Below are 22,683 nucleotides of genomic sequence, written 5' to 3' on the forward strand. Positions count from 1 at the left end.
GATCATTCCATTTGATTGTGAAGGCTTGACTTGATGCTATTTCTCCATCACATCTTAAAACTTCCACAACTCTTTTTGCCAACAAGGTGCCTGTGGCTCTGCTGTCCTCCTCAAAACTGGCTCTTGGCCTGGGATAATGAGCAAGGTTTTCAGCTTTTATTTTATTTGGCTTTCAGTAAAATCTTGCCAGCTTTGGTGGTTAAACTCCTTTACAGGTATGAGTATATATTCAGCCAAACTGTCTTCACCAGATGCAATAGAATGTTAGGAATTAAGTTAAACTCTACTTTCCTGGGCCACGTTGGCCTAATTATGGTAGAGAATGCTTTAATGAGGGTTCTTCTAAGGTACCTCTGCCTGATATGGCAAACAGCCCAGAGGCAAACTTCAGATCACAGTGTCAAGAACTGATTCATTGCTTGTCTGCAATTAACAGCTGGGCTTCAGGGTCTGGATAGAAAACTAGAATAAGACTCTCTTTCAGCTCATATGTTGAATCCAGAGTTGTTGACCTTTTCCAATGCAGATGTAACTCAGAGGCCAAATATCATAGATTTGTCATATAGCAGATACTGCACAGAGTATGGACAAAAAAGACAGTGTTGATTAAATTTACTCAAAGTCATTAAATTAGTTGCACATCAAAGAATGGTCAACGGAGCGTGGGAGGCATTTGATAAGGAAAGAAAAACAAAGAGTGTCCAACAGTGAAGTTCATATAAAACAGATCTCTTTACTTTAGGGTAAAAAGAGTGATAGATCACTGTATATATAAATGAACTTTGCTATCTTTCTTTTAATTGTTTGAACCTGTGAGAGCTAATGCCAAGCCTGCTTTGTTTGTGTCCCCCTTCATTCTCATGTAATGTTGTGCATTTTCCAAAACAACAAAGAAGAAAAATTGTCATAGCATAACATATGAAATATAGTTACTAATGATAATACTGAAAAAAATAATGCAGCTTCTGCTCCTAAAAACTATATTGCTCATCCCAAACAATATTCACACCCCAGGAAAGAGGGGGCGAAAACACTACAGGAAACCCTCTTTTGTAAATCTGCTTCATTTAATCAAAAAAAATCATTGGTCTTGGCTAGCTCTCAAGGCTAGTTCTCAAGGCAAATGTCATGGCATCCCATAACGATGACTGCAGGAACAGGCTCATATTCCCGTGGTACAGGCTGTTACACAGCCTGACCTAACTACTATGAAGAACTGGAATAGTGACCTGGTTATGAGTTGGGAGATTTTGTTTGAGAAACTTTCCTTAAATATAGTAGTCCACTCTGTAGCTTTTGGGAAGAAATCTGTCAAGTCACAGTACAGAATAAGACATTTTTGCCTCCTGTCTAGTTGCAGTGAAAACAGCCAATTCGAAACTTCTTTTGGGAGACTTTTTTTCCTGCCATCTGTAGATGTTTGAATGTGTAATATGAAATAGTGTTATGTTTAGCACCCAGCATCTTTCAGTCTTTCTTTGATACTACTGTTTCAAACATACATGTTCTCTTTCATTAAATAGCTAAAGTTCAAGTGGTTTAAATCTTATTTTTTCAAACCAGAGAATAGCATTACTCACATACCAGAAGGCTAAGTAATGTCTGGGATTTATTAAATCATTCAGCAAAGTTGACCACAGACAGTTGCATATAGAACAAACGCTGGAAGAAAAATAATCTTCTATGGTGATGTTCATTATACTATAACACACACAGACTGAGAGCCAAATACTTGGTATCATTTCTGTCTCTACAATTATTATATTTCTTTTTAGACCTTTAACTAGCTTGACATTTTTGGATATAGAGGGTTTGAGCACAGAGGAAATATGTAGTATTAGATCATAGGAATGATAAAAAAAGGTAAGTTTAATGTTAATTTGACATCTTGGTAAAGCAGCTATGGGTTATAACAAGGTAAATATTTATTGGTGACTTTAATAAATAGGTAACTTTTACTGCCAACTTAGTGTTATTGCACACTTTTTAAAATCTTACATTCCAAGTGTATTTGTAAAATTCTATTGCTGTTATATTCGGCAAAAAGAGCATTATTGAAGCTGGAATTGGAATTAAGGGGTTTTTTTGCACCTGTTCCTAGTATTCCACATACCTGTGAGTCTTTGCCAGTTTGTTTTGTCAACCTTTCATAGATAAAGTGCTCCTTGTGAAAAATGCAAAAATATTAAAATGGATGTTATTGATCAGACAATGCTAACCTAAAGTGTCAGAAGGAACTGAACAGATGTTCTTGGGAATTTCAGGTCCTTACCATTTTCTAAACATTAAACTCATTTTAAAATCACAAATTGAGTATCCAAAAATTGAGCAACAGGAAGTAATTATTTGCTGCATAAGACTATAATCTGTAATTTATGTATTATTTACTCTTATGACCAAAAGAACATCAAACAAAATAACTAAGAAAATTCCATAATAAAAGAGAAAAGTCATACAAACTTATTTCTGCTACAGTGTATCCTCTTGGTTTGATTGTTTTTTTGGTTTATATTGAGTTCCAACCAAGGGAGAATTTTAAACTTTGCTTCGCCTTTTATGAAATTGTATTGTTTGCACATAAAAGGAAATTTGTTGTGTGGATTACGTGGTTTGTGAGCAGGATTGGATAATCCATAATTATGTTTTAATTTTTTAGAAGACTGTGGGACGTATTTCCCAGAAGTGAAAAATCATCCAGACAAATATTTACAAAGATGTCCCGAGTCTGTAAAAAAGTGGCTGAAACAACTGAAGAGTGCTGGGAAGATTCTGCTATTAATTACTAGTTCTCACAGTGACTATTGCAGGCTCTTGTGTGAATATATTCTTGGGTAAGTGCAATGTCCATTTCAAATTATATCTGCCAGACAGCAACTGGAGATAAGCCTGAGCTATAGGGAAGTTAATTTGAGTTTCTTTATGTGTTGTGAATTGTTTGGATCTGAGGTTTCTGGTGGGCCTCTCTCTAGTAGAGTGTTACAGGGTACTCAAGGCAAAGTAGTCCATCTATGAGCCTGTGAGCTATATCTGACCCACAGCACACTTATAACCTGCATCTTTTCTGGGCATCGTGATGGGATTGAAGATGACAGGGAATATCTTTCAGGCCACACCCAATACATCATCTGAATCCCAATTTTATCATAAGTTTTTGCTAGACTGTCTTATTCAAGCCACTTCCTTTCTGTGCTTCTCCAGTGGTGGGTGCAAGGAGTAGTAATATTTCATTTCCTTGCAGTAAATCTGCATGGAAAAGCTTACAAATACTTCCTCCCAATGGTGGTTTCCAAGAGATGGTTGTGCATGAGAAATGTGCTTTTACAGATCACAGCAGAAAAGATAAAAAAAGGTAGTTCATTGCACTTGGCAATTGGTGGAGATTGTAGTTGCTGATCACAACAGCTGTTTTTAGCTGTAATGTTAAGAACATGACTGGTCAAGTCAAATTCAGTGAAATTCAGCAGAACCATCGCTTACACCCCTAGAAACGAATTAATCAGTGATGCAAATAGCTAGGTGGGTGACATGGTGAGACTATTCAATAAATGAATCAAAGAAACAAAGTAGTGCAATGTGAGCCAACCTTGGCTATCTGGATATGCATGGGAACAGCAGAGTGAGTACAGCAACACTGTAAGAAAACCACAGGTAAGGTGAAAAACAGAGCTACCTTCCAAAACCAGTCCTGCCAGTATCACTTCTCGTTTGTACTCTCTGGGCTAAATGCTAAATTGAGCATCAGCTGTGCGAGTTCTCACTGCCTTGCATGAACTTTATACTTGCTCATTTGAGGGGAAAATATACCTCCTCACAAAAAGCAGTTCTCCTTATGAGTAAGATGCCTGTGAATTAACTCTTTTGTGTAGATCTTTCTAGTTTTCTGAATGAAAACTTGGTATAAAACTAAATTCTTGGCCACGTATAATGATTTTGGCTTTCTTTTCCTTGGTGAATAACGTTTCAGCTGTTTAAGGCAGCTGTAGAGATCCTGCTGGAAGACAGTAAGCAAGGTAGCAGAGATAGTCGGTTGCCTTTGAAAAGACAGAAAAGAGTTGTTCTGCTAGAAGGATGCTGGATCACTCTGTCTTTCCACATAAGTGTAGGATGTTCTACAGTGTTTATTACAATCATATTTTCCAGTGACTCATGCAATGTGGCTTCCAAGACATCTTCTGGAGAACTGAGTACTCCACTGTCCATTAGACCTTACTGAAGCATTTTTTTCCTGAAAATAATTCTAAAATTTTTATTGCTTTTGTTTGTTCCATGCCTCTTATATCAGACATTAAGACTCTACGCACCCGTGCTGCTTTTTGCGATACTGGAATACAGTCTAGGTTCACACCTACTATCTCTGCCCTTAACTTTTATTTGACCAGGCTAACTGCATTTTATTCTTGACATCAAGCCTTGTGAATTACGTCTATGCAGTCCTTTATTAATTTCTTTCCCTACTTTCAAATAATATCATACTGGAAGTTCAGAATTGTATAGTGTTACATCAAAAAAACCCTAAGGATAACGATGAAAAGCGGAGATATGTGTGAATTTTTAGCCTCTTACTCCTAATATCCTTACCTTGTAACTGTTAACTTTTTTGCACTTTATTTAAGAAGTTCCTTTTTGGCTAAGAAATTATTGTCCACATAAAATCAGTGCTGGGAAATTCATGCTTAAGTGTATCATTTACCATTTCAAAAGCAAACTATCCCGTCTGTGTTCATCTGACCAAGTTGTCCTTAACTGAAAGACATTTTGGTAAGGAGAGAGGATGTCTAAGAGAAAATCTCATTTTGAAATAAAATGAGAGCCGTTTCCCAGCCAGAGCACACACATATTGCTGGGATCAGTGTATAAGGCATGTAAACCTACAGAAGCAAGTGCGAGTTCATTCCCACAAGTAGCAACATCATGGTGTGACTTTTCAGGCTTACCTACCATGAGAATGCGAGTCAAGTTAACTGAATGTTTAAGCATTGGCAGGAGCACACCTGAAGACGAGTCAGTCATCACATAGTCACTGAAGCTGAGCGTCGTTTCACCTTTTCATGAATGTTAGCCATCGAAAAGCTAGGGATTTTTTTGAAGCTGGTCATTTTGATTCCCTCTGTGGCTAGTGGAGTGAAAACACTGGGCATCATCCTTGGCAATTCATTCTGTACCATAGAATTATGTCTGAAATAATTGGGATGAATTGCCTTCTAAGAATGTGGATGTTTCTCCATTGGTTCTGTCTGTGGCGTAGACCACTGGCTGTGAATTCAGCGTGCAATTTTTAGGTGGCTAAAGTTATGTGAGATACATCCTACCCTTTGTCTTAGCCATTTACTGTAACCACAGGCCACAACACCAAGCACAAGCAGTAACTGGAACAGATTTTGTCGTGTATAATGTTACATAGTAATGTAACACAAGGTACAGGCTTTCATAAAATCAGTAGCTTTGTACATGAGATTTAGTATGATTCAAAAAAGGCCATAGATAACACCTCTCCACAGAAAACAGTTTGTTCTTCAACAAATCAATAAAAAGTTAATCGAATCTTGTGAAAACTCTGTTCATTCTGTTTTATTTTTTACACATTTTTACACAAAGCACTCACCATTGTTCCCACAAGTCTTCGTGGTGCTCCTGAAGCGTTGGCTTCATTTTGAAAGTTCAAGCTTAACTTACCCGTGGAAGCATTATTTGCACCGCATGCTAATTTGAAAAGTTTAACTCTGTCGATACTTTTCACCTAAGGACAGAAGAGCCATGCCTGCTGCTCAACTTCTGGAATCTTCCACACAGAAGCTAATTTTAAAAACACGCTGTTGTCATATTTGATACTGGTTCTTTTAAAAAGTAAAGGTTTACATACGGTCACAAGTGGAGAAAAATAGACAAAGCTGAAATTTCATTAGAGGAAGAAAATTTAAAGACATTCTATTTTAAGGCTGGAATGTAATTTAGAGCACAAAATAAAAGCTTGAAGATAAGCTCATGGGGAGAGCATTCAGTTTTTTAGTTAAGATATATCAGTCTCATGGGAAATAGTATTTTTTGAAAATGGCACAGTTAGCTAGTTTTCTTCCAGTAAACTTCTCCTGTAGATAACATTTCAGTGCCTGTACCCATCCTGGACTTGCCATCTGGGACTTCTTCGTTCCATGCAAGACTATCCATCATTTTTTGGATGCTATAGGCAATACAGTCACCTAAGCAATGAAACATTTCCACTAAAATAAAATACATGTCACAGATGGGAAAAGTTTACATTTTCCAATAATAAAAAAAATAACCACTCTTTAAGCAACATTTGTCTGATTTTATATTTTAGTAACTTCAAAACTTGTAAGTAGGCATTGTTATTATTTCTTGCTATAGTCCCCAGCTTGATGATGTATTAAGCGAGGTCTAATATATTCCTTAAAATAAAGAAGACCCTTGCTAGAGTAGGAATAAGGAATAAGATGTCCCAGGCATCTCCTGGGACAGGTGGCATGAATGTTCCCCAAGGTTGCCTGTTTTTCCTATTGGCTTTGTAATGTTACTGTCTTGCATACAGGTCTCTAAAAAATACCTGACTATAAATAAGTCCCACTTATACACCATGCTCAAACATACAATCCCGTTTAAATTGATGGGATTTCCACAGTTCAGATATTGATCTGTATTTTCATGGACCTAATGATCTTTGAAAAATCTGAATTTAGTGGTGTGATTCAGCTGGCAGATTAAGACTCGTACTTGGTAGGTGTTTATTTCTGAGCCACGTGTCTAACCTCCCTGTAACTAGTGGGGGTTTAGTCAGAGCAACCAGTGGAGCCTGAAGAAAGAGTTCAGCTAACAAAATGGCATTTCCACTTTAGGGTATGTGGAATCACCCTTTAAGACTTAATTGGCTGTATTCATTAGATCTCTGTTGACTACAGTGGCATCTTAGACACCCATTAGGCCTGTGCATATGTACAGTATGGATACCAACAATATAAGCACCTGCGCTTAAGTGTCTTTAGTCTTCAGTTACTTCCTACCCCATCACTTGACTTCATGTATTCTGCTTTATAAAGTAAGTCCCTCATTTACACCTTTCTCTACTTGTCTATGCATATGTTGTTGCCTGAGATTAAAATACGTCATCTGTCACATGTTCTCCTGAGATTTAAAAACTCCCTGGGCCAAGGAACATCTTTGTACAAATAATGGGTGGTCCTGAAGGTACAGCACTGTGGCTTCTCAGCCAGCTGTCTTCTCACTCTTGACAACCTCAGGAAAAGAGGGGCAGTAGTGACACTGAACAAGCATTGGAAAAAAGAAGTGTTTTGCTACTTTCTTATGTCATAAAGAGTATTCAGTGGCATCTTAGCTGATTTATTAGTTTAGCTAATTCAATTTCCTTTACTTTCTAGGAATGATTTTGAAGAGTATTTTGACATTGTGATTACAAATGCTTTGAAACCTGGTTTCTTCTCCCATACCCCAAACCAAAGACCTTTTCGAACTCTTGGTAAGTTGCAGTTGTGACTCTCTTCTCATCTGCTTACCTCTATCCAAAAAAAAAAAAAAAAAGACATAAAAGTGGGAGGACTGGACAACATATTTGAAATTTGAAAATCTAGCACTGGGGGAAAAATGGACTCTACACAAAACTCTTCCAGAGATATAGAGATATTAGTAAAAAATTCTCTTAAGACTGAGGAGCACTGAGAAATTAAGAATTACAGCGCTGAGGACAATGAAAAGGGAGAGCTGCAACAGTAATTAAAAATGGTATTGAGGCTCAGATATTGCATCATTAGTGAAAAAGTAAGAATCCTTTTCTTTATTGTGCTGACAAGGTCATACACAGAAAATGAAATTTAGTTCTGGGAAACAACACAGCAGAAATATTTCAAGAATTTAAAGGAAATTCAAAGAACAGTACAAATAAAACTGCAAGACTGAAGGACATGATTTATGATGGAAATCTGACAGTATTAAATGTGTGTACTTTGGCTAAATAATGAGAGAGTAGGCGAAAAGGAAGTGCCCTTGTACTCACTTAATTTAATTAAAACAATCTGAAACGATTGGCAATGTTGTCCATTAGGTAATTAAGGTTTTAACAAAAGAGGTTTATAAGAACAGTGTTCATTGAACTACAAATAACAATAGTAACATGGCTGAACACAGTTAATTTTTCCATATTTTGGTAAACACCCTTATGATTAAGTGCTACCTGAAAATTAATCTTATATCCAAAATAGCATAAGTCAGCATATATTGAACTGTATTTTAGCATTTTATGACAGGAAAGTCAGCTGTTCCAGCCCAAAAGAAATTTTGCCTGTGGAACTTTTACAGTAAAACTAAAGTGAGCAGCGGAAATACATATTGAAACTGCATTTTAATGTTTTGCCATTTTATATACGAAAAATAAGTAAGACATATCTTAAATGTGATTTTTAAAGGATTAGTTCAAATAGGAAACTGTCAAGTTGACAACCTGAGAAAAAAATAAGCTCAGAAGGGACATTGAAACTATTTATATGAAATGGGGGGGAAGCAAAAACATAAAGGATGAAGAAGGCTCAGTTCTGCAATCATTTTATTTAGTTTCATATAATGCAAGTTGAAAATAAAATGTAATTCACTTTGGATATTTTTTAAACAATCAGATTAGCCTGACTTCCTAAGGAAATCCTGCTGTGTCCCTCTGTCAGTAATCCAGCCAGCAACTTTTGAACCTGTTGGCCAGTTTCAGTAAATTTAATAGACAGCCAGAAAGCTCCAAGATATTTCAACAATTTTTTTTTGTACAAACCAGGGCAGAACAGAGGGAAAAGACTTAAAATTACTGTCTCCATTGAGAAATATTGTGTAGCATTATCTTAATTACATTATTAGTTTTTAAGTACCAATTTTCATGAAGCTGTTTCTTTCTCATGCGTTCAAACAGGAACAGCATTCCCTGGAGTCCTCTTACTGACTTACTGGTTTTCATTCACTATATTTTGGCATTGCAAAGAGGCTCAAGCGAGGGTTGATCACTCATTACATGAATACCTTATTAATACAGAATAAAATGTACTTTATGTTCTGAAGACCTCACTATCTCAATAGATAAGGGACACAAATGTAACTAAAGCAATCATCAGATAAATAATTTGCTGAAACTACTAACCTGTGAGTGGATTTTTTTGTATTTGATTGACAGTAACTGGTTTCTTCTGAAAGACCAACCAGAACATTCAAAGCAAAGAATTATACATATAGGACAGGTTTTTAGAGACGTGTTTTGAAGTAGTGAAGAGTATGTGAAGTTTAAACCATCAAAATAGGAGCAATTATGTGAGAAAATGTCCAAAATAATAATATATTTTTATAATGTGTCTTTTGCTGCCCTCCCTCTGTGTTACAACAAATGTATAGCTTCAGGGTAGGCACTGATATTTTCACCCAGTCACCGCAGATACCAAGGAACACAGTTCATTTCTGAAACAGCATACAGTGGAGCTTCTAACACATTTTTGGGAGGGGAGGTTTTCCAGTTTCCAGAATTTTTTTAAGGCTTTCTTTCATATCAGAACCACTGAAAATTCAAAGTTTCGGTTTCTAGTTTCTATCTTCCTTTTGCCACTGTAGATTTCGGGCAGAAGAAGAGTTTAGCTGCTGTGCTTCAGTTCCTCTCTTCTCTGAAAGCACTGGACATATCAGGGAGACAAAATTTCCTTATTTTTGCTTTGAAATAGGAAAAAAACTAGAGGTGGACATCATAGTAAATATTTTCTTAAAGCACAAAGAGTAAACTTTTGTTAGTGTAATTTAGGGAAAAAAGCTCCAGTAAGTGAAACAAAGCTTGTCCCATGAAGAAATTTGTTGCAGAAAATGAACTGAAGTAATTGCTTATCAATCCTATCAGTTTCTCCAGGGCTGAGTTTCAGCCATGTTATGCCATCCATCAATGGGTCTGAATTACAATAAATTCCTAATAATACCATATTCCCTTCTATTCCAAGGGAAGTGTGTTATAAATGGACTTAAGGCACAAAATATGGAATGTGTTCTTAATTTCAAACACCCCAAGTGTTGCATTGTGTACCGGAGCTAAATTTTATTTATATATAACAGAATTTTTGCTGCAGATTTACTAAGGGAAAGGTTTTAAAGTTTACTAAAGAGAAGGATAGATTCTTTTCAGTGAATAATTTCAAAAAGGTGACTGTGTTCATTAAACATTTGAAGGAGGACGAGAAACAGGACAAGATGACAAAGAAGGCATTGTCTAGAAATGTGATATCGGATAACTGCTCTGCAGAAATGTTTTTTCAGTAGACAAGTAATTTTAGAACTAAACCATTTAGAAACCATGAAAAATTATTTTAATTGCGCAATTAAAAATGCATCACTGCTTCATTTGAGTTTCAAGACATGCATCATTTAAAGCAAACAAAACACTTTGAAATCTTAAAATATTTGTGTGACTGCTTTTTATTGAACTGGGGCACTGAAAAGCACAATAGTTAATTATTTAATTTTCATAATTTTCTTTCCAAGTACCACTCTGTTAAATGGAGGAACAGTTTATACGTATCTTTCCAGGTTTTAGAACAGCTACATTTATTTTTATCTGGCAAAACAGGTTTTATAGTTAGGGGTAGCTTATGTAGCAAAGCACATAGTTTATGGGAACAGTGCTATACAAAAAAACCTTTACTCCCATAATACGATTACCCCGTAATTTACTTGTTATTCACAAGGTTACATTTTCTTTTACACAAAGAAATTCTTTAAATGGTTCTTGGAAGTACTAATAGTATCTTGAGCTATTGCATCTAAGGATCAGGTCAAAAACGTTTGTGTAAATCCTATGTTGAGAATGTAGGATTTTCTTTATTTTCAACAGCTACATCCAGCTTAAAATAATACATCATTCCATGAAAGACTTGAAGGAATACGAATAGCAAATACAGTTGTGACTCGTGATAATCTGCAGTACACCAAGATTTCTGTAACATTTGACAACAGAGCTTTCCCTTTATCACATCACTCGTTAATGTATGTCAAATTACTAGCCTGACTGGCAGTTCTGATCATTGTCAAATACATTTTTTAGAATGCAAAATTAAAATAGAAATGCCAGAGATAACCATAAATTCCGTGAAAGCCTTCTATAAGTCTGTATGCACAGGCAGTTCTCACTTGGTCCTAAATAAGGCTTTTATACCTTTCATTTCCAGCTCAGGAACACTTACCGTCTTTTTTGATCTGTTTTTTTGATAAACTGAAAATGAATTGCTGATTGTTCAGTGTCTGTATGTACAATGCATATTTAAAAATGTATGTATATCTTCATATATATGTGTACATATAGGTATAGGCGGAAAACAGTCCTATATATGGAGCGCCAGTGGATGCCATACTTCTGTGAGATCGTGTGCCCTTACCCAGCGCCCAGAGAAACAAACCCGCTCTCCTTCTCCTGTGGAGAGTCTCAGGTGTTCAAAGCCCATTTCCAATTGCACTTCCAGGCTGTCTGCCTTACTCCTGCACTTGAATTTCTGTCAAGCTTATGGTGCCTCTGCTACGTGATGTAGCCCCCAATTTAGGAAACTCTTTCAGTCCTCCAATTTTTTACAATTCTCTGGTAACTGCCATTTTAACAGCTCACTGCAGAAGCTTTTTTCCTCCCTCAGTCATTCTTCTCTAGCCTTCTAAAAATACAGGAAAATGCTATAAACTGCAAAAAACCAATTAGAAAAGAAAATAAGGGGATAGGATATAAAATGACATACTTCCAGGCTGAAGACTGTCTTTGATTATTAGGGGCTGCAAGACTTCAGAAGAAGGAGGTGATCCCATGTCTGCTATTTAAGTTTTCTTCTGTCATCTTCTGTGACATCTGGGCTTGACTGTTGCCAGAGATGGGATACAGAACTGGGTGGAGAATCAGGGCTGATCCTATATAACTATTTTTATGCATTTGTATTCTAAGGCCTTTTAGGCCTGAGGAGTGGGATCAGGAAGGGAGTGCCTTCATTTTCCTGGAAGTTAAATGTGTAAGCCATATAACTTCTCTTTAGGTCATTCTTTTTATTTGAGACTTCTGTCTGTACTGCCAGAAGAATACCAAAATACTACCCAGTAAATTTTTTAAGACCTTTAGTAAAACTGTAGAATATCTATTAAAAATGTGGAAATTTTGAAACAGAGGATATTGCACCGTTACAAGGGAATATATCATTTAAATAGTCTTGCATTATTCACTGATTTGAAGAATATAAATGCCATCTCTAGAAAATTCTGATTAAATTTTCAACCAAAACACATTGAATTGAGTCTACAATATAGCTCAGTTGCTATAATTGCTATGTAATAGGTATCTCAGTTGCTACCTCTACAGTGAAGGCTACCTTGATAAGGAAAGAATTTTTTTTTTTTCTTTTACATCAACCAGTGAGGTTAAAACTGAAAAGAGCTTGTCTACTCTTTTTGGCTATGTTAGTTGTTCCGATCATCTCTTCTTACCAATCTTGTCTTGCTTTGATAATCAGATCTTCATATTTAAATGTAGATTCAAATTTCAATTTAAAAATAGTTTTAGATTTAGCCTTTAGCTCATCACAGATACAACAGCACAATTGTTGGTGTTTTCATGCAGAGACTTGATATTTGGTGGAGAGCTCACTCTCCCAATAGGAACCTCGTCTTTTCCTGCACCTGTGAATCCTTACCCAAATGTATGGGTTGTATGGGTCCTCAGTCTGCAAAGACTGTCATATTTTGCACAGATTTGGTTTGTGCTGAACTCCTCCAGCCACTGGTCATTGCTGGGATTAAATAGGATGACTTCTTCTGTCATTTGACGTGGATCCCTGGTATGTCCTTATCACTGAACACTGAAGCTCGGATGCCTACTGCTTCCTCCACGAGCAGCAGAGGAGATGGGGGGGAGGAAAATCTCCTGACCTAAATGCAGAGGTGTGCAATGGCATGTGTGTGAGACAAAGATGAATCAGAGAGGGGCTAGGGGAGCCGGGTGATGGGAAGGGGGAGCACAGGACAAGGCAGAGTAAGAGCAGAGCAGCACATGTAAACACAAAGAGGAGAGGGATTTCACTCTGATGGGGTTTTCTGAATTTCAAGTCTTTGCTTTTTGACTTCTACCATTGCTTCAGGGAGGACTTTTGAAATAAGTATAATGTGTCAAACAGATAGCTTAAGCTGATTTACGCAGGTACTATGCGGATTCGCGTTTCCAGCCCTCCAGCCACAGCAGGGGATGCGGAGCTGCCCTCATGGAGGCTCTGTGGGCTCGGGAAGCATTTTGGGAGGAGACTACAAAGGGCCTCTTTTCCCACTTCTCAGAAGACACAAGCAGAATAACAACACCATCAGCAAAGGACACCTGTGTAATCTACTCTTCCAATGACTCGGGGTGTTCCTTTATTTAATGCAGCTGTACGTGCTGCCATTCTTCTGGAGATGGTGCCTTTTCATATCAGCCTGTCTGGAAATATTCTATAACACGAGGCCACATGAGAATGCATATTTGCTGAGAGCTTGTGACAGAGTGGCATATAAAGGTTGCACTGGCTGAGGACTGCATTATTCAGGAGGAATAAAGTCCATAGATGTTTCCCATATGTCTTCTAAAGTTACTGCCTTTATATTGTTATAACATCCCACAGTGCCATATAGTCTGTGAAAGCGATGCAATTCTTTTCAAGGAAATCTTCTTTAACAATTCTGTATAGTATATTGGCACTATTTTTCATGTATTTTCTGGCTATTTAGGAAAGAAAAAGGAAGGTTATAACTAATAAATAATCATATTTTGTACTCTGACTTTCAAAACTAGGTCTTTCTGTAGCTCATGAGATCATGATGTTAAGATCAAGGGTCTCCTAACTCTCTAATACCAGAAACAGGTTCTGTATCTAGCTTGCAGTAGGAGGTCTACTGTTTTAAGGGATAAAGTACGAGAAATAATTCCCTGCTTTTATCTCAACTAGGGATTTTCGGTTTATCCATCATTTCTGGACACCCTCTTCGCAGCATGGTCAATGCCTGATTCCACTTTCTGAAAAGCAGCCTAGGATAGGCCAGTAGGGCTGACAGTAGGCCACACATAAAAACAAACTTAATCTCATATAACAGGGTTTGTTTTCATACAGATATTCATCATCCACCGAAGAAGCTCTGAGGGCATTTCCAAAAATCTACAATGTCAGGCTCCTTGGTCAAGTGTTTCACCTCCCATCCTTTGTTTAGATGATCTTAGCCTAAAACTATTCCACTCTGTGTACTGCGTTTGCACAGATTTCAGCCACTCAACAGATTTTTTTCTGACAATGTAAACAGCTGTCTCAGGGACTTCTGGTTTCCCAATATTATTTATGTGCTGTAGACAAACATTTAAAAAATCAGTGTATGTTACCTAGTAATCAAAGGGATTTACCAATTTGTCTTTTTAAAGTTTCCTAGATAGTACCTGTGTGTAGTTTGAAATCAACAGTTTGGGAATCATTTGAGAATAGAGAGGTGATCATTTCTTATCACGTCATCAACGTTTGTAATTAAGTCATGGGATAGGTAAGATGGGAGACTTTAAGGGAGATGTTAAGGACATCTTTTCTAACAGTTAAATTTTATTTCATGTTTGCTAAACATAGTCTTAGTTGACGATAACAGTCTGGATTTTGTTTTTACATGTTCAGTACAGTGGTGTATGTGAAAGCATTTAAAACAGATGCAAAAATCAAAATAAAGTTGGGCCAGTGCATACCCGCATCCTTTTGCAGAGTAGATTGCTAAAGTCACAGACAGACACAATACATTTTTAACAGTTGATAGCAAAATGTTGGCATAAAGCTTCATTTTTTCTGATAGTTTTCAAAGTCCTTGGCTACCATATTTGATGGTCATTGCCTCATAAAAAAAAGTGGCTTTTCCATTTTGGTTCCACTGCAGAGATACCGAATGAGAAATTGAGGAAGTACATTTTTATTACTAATTGGCAGTGTATCACCTATAACCCTTTTGTAAAATGACGCAAGGAGCCACTCTGCAGTTTGCACTGATGGTACATGTATCCACTCGTACAACGGCGTAGTTAAGGTGGTGTAATTTCTGTAAGTTGCCACTCTGTAGTAGTCAGGCTGTGTGGTAGCCAAAGAACAAGGAAGCCAAACTTTCCCTTACAGTACATCCTTTTAGGCAATCTGAGCAGAGAGGCCATGCCTTTCTCCTACGGAGAGGATTGGAGCGTTCTTGTTTTGTTCTGTTTTTCTTGGAATGGGCTTCACTGGTTTTTGCTTCAGAAGTGTTGGGAGGCCAGATTCTCATTGCGTTGTTTAGACATATTCTCGTCAATGACTGGTCTCACTTGGGCATTTTACAGCACATCAGAAGCTAGAGCTACCAGGACACAGACTAATTCTTTAACATTTAGTCTGTTTTCCTAAACATTGAGGCTTAGGCAATCACATGGCATGTGTGAGTAGGAATTTCTGCCCACCCCCTACTGCAAACCTCTATCAGTGATGCAATTTCAACCACATTTGAGTGTGGCCTAGTATTCTCAGAGATATTACAGCCTCTACAGGCTGGAGAGGAAAAAATGGGTCTGTCACTGCCAACTCAGAGAAAAGCTGCAGTGTAAACTTACCCCTGATTAGATACCAGAGTATCCGTCCGGGAGAGCCTGGCCACAAATGACCCAGCTACAGGAAGAGCATCCATGAGACTTTGCACCCTATTAGACATTCAGTGAATCCAACTGCAAGACGCAACTTCATAGGAAGATAGGCCCCATTATTTCCACTGTTGTTCATAAACAACTCCTTGTTTATTAAAAAAGAAAATAGAAAAAAATTAAATAGTCTTTGAAGTTGTTTCTGAAGTATCAAGATGAATGCTGAAATATGGATTCATTCTCCAATGTCTATCCTACTTTAAAAGAAAAAACTAAAGTAAATGTGTTGAGCCAAGTTCTTTATATGTTTGCATAGTGTTCAAAGTACCTCAGAGGATAAAAGGAATAAGAAGTTATTCATCCAAAACTCAAAACAGTGAAAAACTGCAAAGCGCTTCTGCATAAAAGACAGCAGGGGTTGCTTCAGCTGATTACCTTTGATATTAAATACCGTGTTTGGCATAAAGCTGGTAAGAATATTACAGAAAGTTAGTTCAAAGAAAGCTAAAGCTGCTGCTTTCAAAAGCTGGATATCAACAATATTCCTTTTGTTAAAACTGGAAAACATGTTTAGCATAATTGCCAAGTACTCCAAAACCAGAATTCTTTGTTTGTGGAAAGTGTATTTTCATTTTCAAAAGGAGTTACAGTAACTAACTAACACTACTGCAAAATCCTAGTTATTGGTTATATTACATTATATTCAAGGCCTGGATAAAACTCAAACCCCTATTCTTTAAGGTATTGTGCAAGCACATGATAAGAGTCAGTCTCTGTCTTCAAGGACCCCACAGGCAGACCAGATAAACAAATGATAAAAAAACAAAAGCACTGGCTTTTCTGTTAGAGCCAAGGAACCGAGAGATTGAATGACTGACTTACCCATAATCATATCTCTGGCAGATCTGCATATTTAACTAACATTTCTAATGTCCTAATCCAGAAGCAGTAAAGAACTGTAAACTAAGTTTGCATAAGGACTCCATGAGAGTTTTGACTGTGAAAATCCTTTTAGCCCTTTCCAAAGGTTTATCATAATGGGGAAATTAAGATAACATAATTGCAATTAATTCTGCTGGATTTATTTTTTATGGTTCAGTGATATATCCTTTATAAGTTCAAGGAATTGGACCTACAAACTTGATGTGTTCTATACTGAAATTATTCAAATTATTCAATAATTATTCAATAATTATTTCAAATTATTGAAAGCAATAGGATAGAGTAGTTGTTTGTTTTGGAAGACAGCTCCATACCAATGATTTCTTAAAATTGGTTATTGGTAATCAGGTCATGTTTATGTCTAATTTTAATGGAAGAAACTTTCTTCATAGAGAAGCATGTCAAATGCCTTCTTAATATGGTGAATTATTTTATGTTTTCCAAGCCTCTGTACTTAGAAGAAGTTTATCAAATAACCTATTTCAGTGAAATAGGTTGTAAAATCTGTAAGTCATGATGATGCTTTAAATATGGTTGCCAAAGAGGTGACATCAGAATTTAAAAGTAAGTTGTTTTAACAACAACATTTAATAACTATATGAACTGCAGATAAAGTGAGTTAAATATAGTAGTTATAAATAATTGCATTTAAACACATATGTCATGACTGGGAGGTCATTAAAAATCAAGATCTATAGAAAATCCTCAATCATAGTTTTGTGACCACCTTCTGGTGTTGCTATTTTATTTTCTTTTATTTCAGGATATTAGCAGAGAATGGAACCATGATAGAGTCTGATCTGGATTGTACCTGCAGTACCAGAGAGATAAGGCACGAAAGCTCCCACACTTAGGAAGCCAAATTCATCCAAAAAATGCAGCTTGTTTTTACAGCAGAATGAGCTGCTAAGGGCCTGTCAACCCCATCCTCCGTAGTGAGTCCCCGCAGAACGTGAATTGCCGTATCCTAGTCTGTGTTTTCAAAACCAAAGCCAGCATACCTAAATGACTAGTTTGTATTCCAGACAAAACTGTGTTCAGCAAACAGACTTGTCTGGCTTAAAGGAATTTTCCTCCAACACATGAAAAGATTATTAAGAGGAGATGATTTTTTCCTCCATAGTCTCTGAGAAAAGACAGCCAAACGCTATGCAAGATTTAGAAGCAAAGCAGTCAGCACTCAACATAGATCACATTTATAGTGTGATAATACTCTAACAATGTGTGATGCTCAAAAAGACTTGGGATTTACAGAAGATTTCACACTGAATGTGAAGACCCAAATGCACATCTTCCATACATGAGCAAGACTTGCAATACTCACTCTCGTTGCAGCATTAGTAGGACCTGTTCTGAAATAATACCTTCAGTTCTCATGTTTATACTTCCATAGAAGTGCTGCGAGTTTGAAAGGATTGGCTAAGCAATTGCGTCTGAGGGACATGTAAGCTCACTTAATTTAATTTATCGAAGAGAACATTAAGATGTAGTCTCAATGATCAAGTAGTTTGTGGCTCCTTTACATTGGATACATGGGAGCTCATACTAGTATAACATAATACCTGAAGAATGTCTAGCAATTATTTATATAGATAATTCAATATCCAGAATTCTAGACTAGAAGGTTTTTTTAATATTGCTTCTGGTTATATGAAATACTTCTTTTCACCTTCATTCTATTTCCCAGCACACATAAGAGTGTCCGCCCATGACTGGCGGGGGGAAGAGCTAAATTGGAAATACCAGAAGACTGAAGGGAACACTAGGGAAACAAACCAGCAGCTGTTTTGGCATTAAGAGAATGCATGTTTCCTTTTGATCTGTTTTGTGCATTTTTAATATAAGATGTTAAACAGATACATTTTATTTTGTCCATGGAATAATAAAAGTCCCACTGGAAAGCTTATTAACTCATGCAGATCATTACCAAACTCTTCTGCTGTTTATAAGTAGGATGTTACACCCTTGGTAGCTTAGTTCAAAACCTGGCTTCTTTTCTTGCGAAACCTGTATCAGAGAAATGGATAGTTTTCAGAAGCTAATTTTTTTACATTCAGTTGCAAGCCTCTCCCTTAAATAAAAATTGACTCACAACTACATTGTAAGGGTGACACCATATGTCAGAAATCACAGAGGTCTATTTTGAAATAAATAAGTACCAGGAATGGATACAGAAACCACAGTATATAGAAACTGCTCTGGCTATCTATCATTTGGTATTACTCAGACGACTCCCATTATAGGCAACGAAGAGCTAGCCAACACGGTCAGTGGAGGGCTGTACAGCTGCCCAAACAGCAGTGCCTACGCTGAACTCTACAGAATACATTGGCCCCATTGACTCAGTGTTGCAACCTGCAGCGGCTGTGCTTCCTACTGTACAGCCTTTACCTCATGTTTCTGCATCTGGGGCTGAATCCCAGTCATGGTGCACTCCTTGCCTAGTTATAGACCTCCAGTGCTAATCGAGAGCCCCAGGGAACCCAAACACAGGTCTTGCAGAAGTGGCACAGGACTTAATGGAAGACCCATGCCTTCCCAGCTTACAACTGGGCTAAGGTGCTGGAGGACCTTAGGGCATCTCAAATGTCTCTAGGCACCAGTATATTAGCAACTGAATAGAACCAGGCTACCTGCTGAGTAGAAAGCTGTGATCTGTGCAGGTCTACTCCTATGCCTACAGCAGCCAAGGTCCGGCTGCCTGCAAGATGGATCGATACAAGTTTGTAAACTTTACCACTCCACTAAGATTCAGTGCAAACCTGTGTGAATTAGGTTGGTGGACATTTACTTTAAACTTCACATTATAGTTCTTAAACAGCTGTCAAAATCCACAAGGAATTTCTGGAAGAAAGAAAGATTACCTGCGTCATGGGAGGACTTATCAGTATGACTTTTCAGGGAAAAATCATTCTTTGCATAGATCACATGTGTAAGCAATACATGATAGAAATTGGAGTTTTTATTCATCTTTCTTCTCTGTTTAATTGGTTTCTTCTGTAGGATTCAAAAATAAGTAGATTAGACAGAGAACTTCATAAAGAGTTACCTTGTGATTTGATTTTTAATTAATTTGGAAACTGGGATTGAGGCCGTTTGTAGTAGAACAAAAATAGAGAGTTGTGTATGGTACGTTCCTGGCAGAACGAGGGCTGGCAACCACTGCAGAAAGCTTCCCTTCAGCATAGTTTCCATGAATCTGTATGTGCTGGTTTTCATTAAGGAGCTTTAGAGTTCTTTTGTGTGTTCTCCCAAAATGTCAAGCTTTTATTAAGGTTAGTCTGTAGAATTGTTTTTTGCAGAAAGCACATTTTGATTTTTGTACTGCAGGCATCAGATCTGCTATTGGAAGCAAGTAGTGAAAGGAGCTGGTTAGGAAGCCCTAGAAATGAGCTGAAAACATGAGGAGGAATCATGACCAAAGCCTGGACTGAGATCTGGTTCACTTTGATATGACAGTGAATCTCTGCCTCAGTTTCCCAGTTTCTAAATACCAAGGCTTACCTAATGTTTATGAAGCACCCGGGAGAACGTGAAAGCGGTAAGTGGCAGAGGAGAGCTGCAACAAATAGCAGGTGTGGATTTATTGCGCATGGGGGAAATCTCAGGTGGGTAGAGAGTTACCTAGTTCAGGAGCAGCTCTGCCTCTCCCACCCAATACAGGGAAATAAAAAGTCAGAGAACACAAAACTGGACATTTCTTGGCTGGCAATCGATTGTGGGACACTGCATTGTTTAGCAAGTCCTCTGCAGCTGTTGTTCAGAAGGGAATTACTTCTTGCAAGCTGAAAGCTCAGGAAAAGGTAAAAGTGATGTACCATCTTCTTCCTCATTCTCTTTGTTCTTCAGTCTTTCTTTATTATTCACGTAGGACTCCACATGTCTTAAACTTCAATATGTATGTTGCATGTTTTTCTAGGTAGAGTTAGCGACCCCAGGTCTTTTTCTCCTCATTAGTAAACACATTAATTCTATCCTGATTCTTATCTGCTGTGAAACCACTTTATATATTATTACTGTCCGCAGATCCCAGGTGTCTCTGATACTGCCAGACTAAGGCTGAGCCTTCCCAGATGATTATTTTTTCTGGAATAATAGTAGCAAGAGATTTTATCTGTGACAATCCTGCATACAGAGATCTGGCACAATGTTCTTGGTTCTGAGAAACAAGGTAAAGCGCATTTTCATATAGTCACTAAGTGGTTTTGCAAGCCAGACGAAATACACAGATAAGAACTGGAAAAGTATCATAGGAAGTGTCACGGGGATCATTTCTCTTTTACTTCTTCAAAAAACTCATTACTACAAATCTTTCATGTCGGCCTTCCCATCAAAGAGTAACTAAACGTACTTTGCCAGAAAGGAATAGTTTCCATTTTTCCTTGCCATCTCCAGCCCGGTTACATTGTTCTGAGATTTACAGTGACTGTTTCACACAAAAAAAAACTTTTCCTCTTTGTTAGAACATTAATTTCCTAACGTATTTCATTTTGTTTATTAAATATGAAGTTCTACTATAACTCAACAGACCTAATAGGAACAGGGTTTCTTGTTCTTTTTCATTCTGGTGTTCCCTGACACGCCTGGCCCCATAGCAGAGCTTAAAAAGCATCCAAAGTCTCTGCCAGTTGTACTAACCCTGGCACATTCTTTGTCATTTGAATTCATCCATGACTGTGGTCCACAGGGCTGTGAAATTCTCCCCAGACCTCAAAACTGAACTCGCCGTCACCTGTCTGTCTTCTGTCACAGGGCCTTGTCCTTCCCTTCTGCTCCCCGTCCGTCACAGGTCCTAAGTCTCAAGAGGGAGCTCGGGAGGCACACCCTCCATAGATGGGAGCTGCAAAGGGGCAGAAGAGGCACAAAGCAATGGAAAGAAGATGAAAATGTTTCTTAGTTTCTCTGGCCCCCAGGAGTTTTCCCACTGTCTCTCATCTCCGCATTCATGGCCTGAGCAACTGCACAGCACAGTTATTTGTTCTTTTATCCAGCCTACATAAATCCAGTTCTACCTCTCTCATCTTCATCTCACTTTGCCCCCCTAAGTTACTTAAACGGCTGTTGTTGCCACTGTATGGAAATACTTAATGAACCTTAATATATTTACACTCCTAGGACTTCTGATATATGGGAGCTTTAACACTTCTATTTACATACCAAGCACCCAAGGTGAGGTAGGAAATCTGCGGCAGAACTGGTGACTCCCTATCCCAAAAGCCAGACTAATCCAGACCAAACCGTGGGTGCAGCATCCTCCCCCCGTGCAGCCGACCACAGTCCCCCAAACACTAGCTGCATTAGGATGCTTTTTCCGTGCTGCACCCCCAAGGACGAGCACCCTTCCCAAGGACATCCTCAGGCACAGCTCCCCCACACCTCTCGGCAAGGCACGCGCTCGAGGAGCTGGCTGCGTAGCCATCCTGCTCCGCAGCTGGCCCGCACTCCAGCACACCCATGGTCTGGGGAGGTTTCCTGGTTTACATTCTCCTCTTTCTCCTGTTGAGCTGTAACTTGTAGTGCCACCTAATTATTCACCAGCACAACTCCAAACAGTTTTCTTTCTTTAGCACTTTCTGTTAAAGGCTTTCTGTGATGGACCGTAATGTGCACGTTGCTCATGGCAAGGGCGCACTGCACAACCACAAATTTTTTAAGGGTTGTTTTTTTTTTTTTCTAGAAGGGATAGTAATAATATAAAATGCAGTAGAGAATACAGTAAGAGCCTATAAGGGTCCTCCTTATTGCAATAAAATTGCAAAATCCCCATTGGGATTCATTGATGATACATGAACAGAGATATGTCTCCAAGGGGAGATTCTCTGAAGCTAAAATCAGTGTTAGGTCCCAAACTGCCTTTTGGTGCTTTTTCAACATTTTCTTAAGCAAAGGGAAACAAAATATAAGGCAGAAAATGTATCAGGAAAAAAAAGTCTATTTGCTACTGAACAAGACCACCCACTGTGATTGTTTTGATATTTTATTCTTTTCTGGTATGTTTGATATTCTGTCATATTTATGATTTTAAACTATTAGTGGCAGTTTCTGTATTTTTTAATAGAAAATGCTCCTTAACTATTTAATGC

General features: G+C 37.9%; 1 protein-coding gene across 3 annotated transcripts in view; it reads left to right on the top strand.

The window, feature by feature from the left end:
- Window positions 1-22,683, top strand: part of NT5DC1 (5'-nucleotidase domain containing 1) — a 158,459-nt gene that overhangs the window by 100,056 nt on the left and 35,720 nt on the right. For 2 of the 3 annotated variants that reach the window (XM_076333457.1, XM_076333458.1), the window contains exons 7-8: window positions 2,657-2,831; window positions 7,392-7,489. In XM_076333457.1, the coding sequence (XP_076189572.1) occupies window positions 2,657-2,831; window positions 7,392-7,489 (273 nt within the window). The remainder of the gene's footprint in view (window positions 1-2,656; window positions 2,832-7,391; window positions 7,490-22,683) is intronic. The other variant, XM_076333459.1, reaches the window with a different exon arrangement.

This window comes from Aptenodytes patagonicus, chromosome 3 (assembly GCF_965638725.1).
Source record: "Aptenodytes patagonicus chromosome 3, bAptPat1.pri.cur, whole genome shotgun sequence".
In the NCBI taxonomy this organism is placed as follows: domain Eukaryota; kingdom Metazoa; phylum Chordata; class Aves; order Sphenisciformes; family Spheniscidae; genus Aptenodytes; species Aptenodytes patagonicus.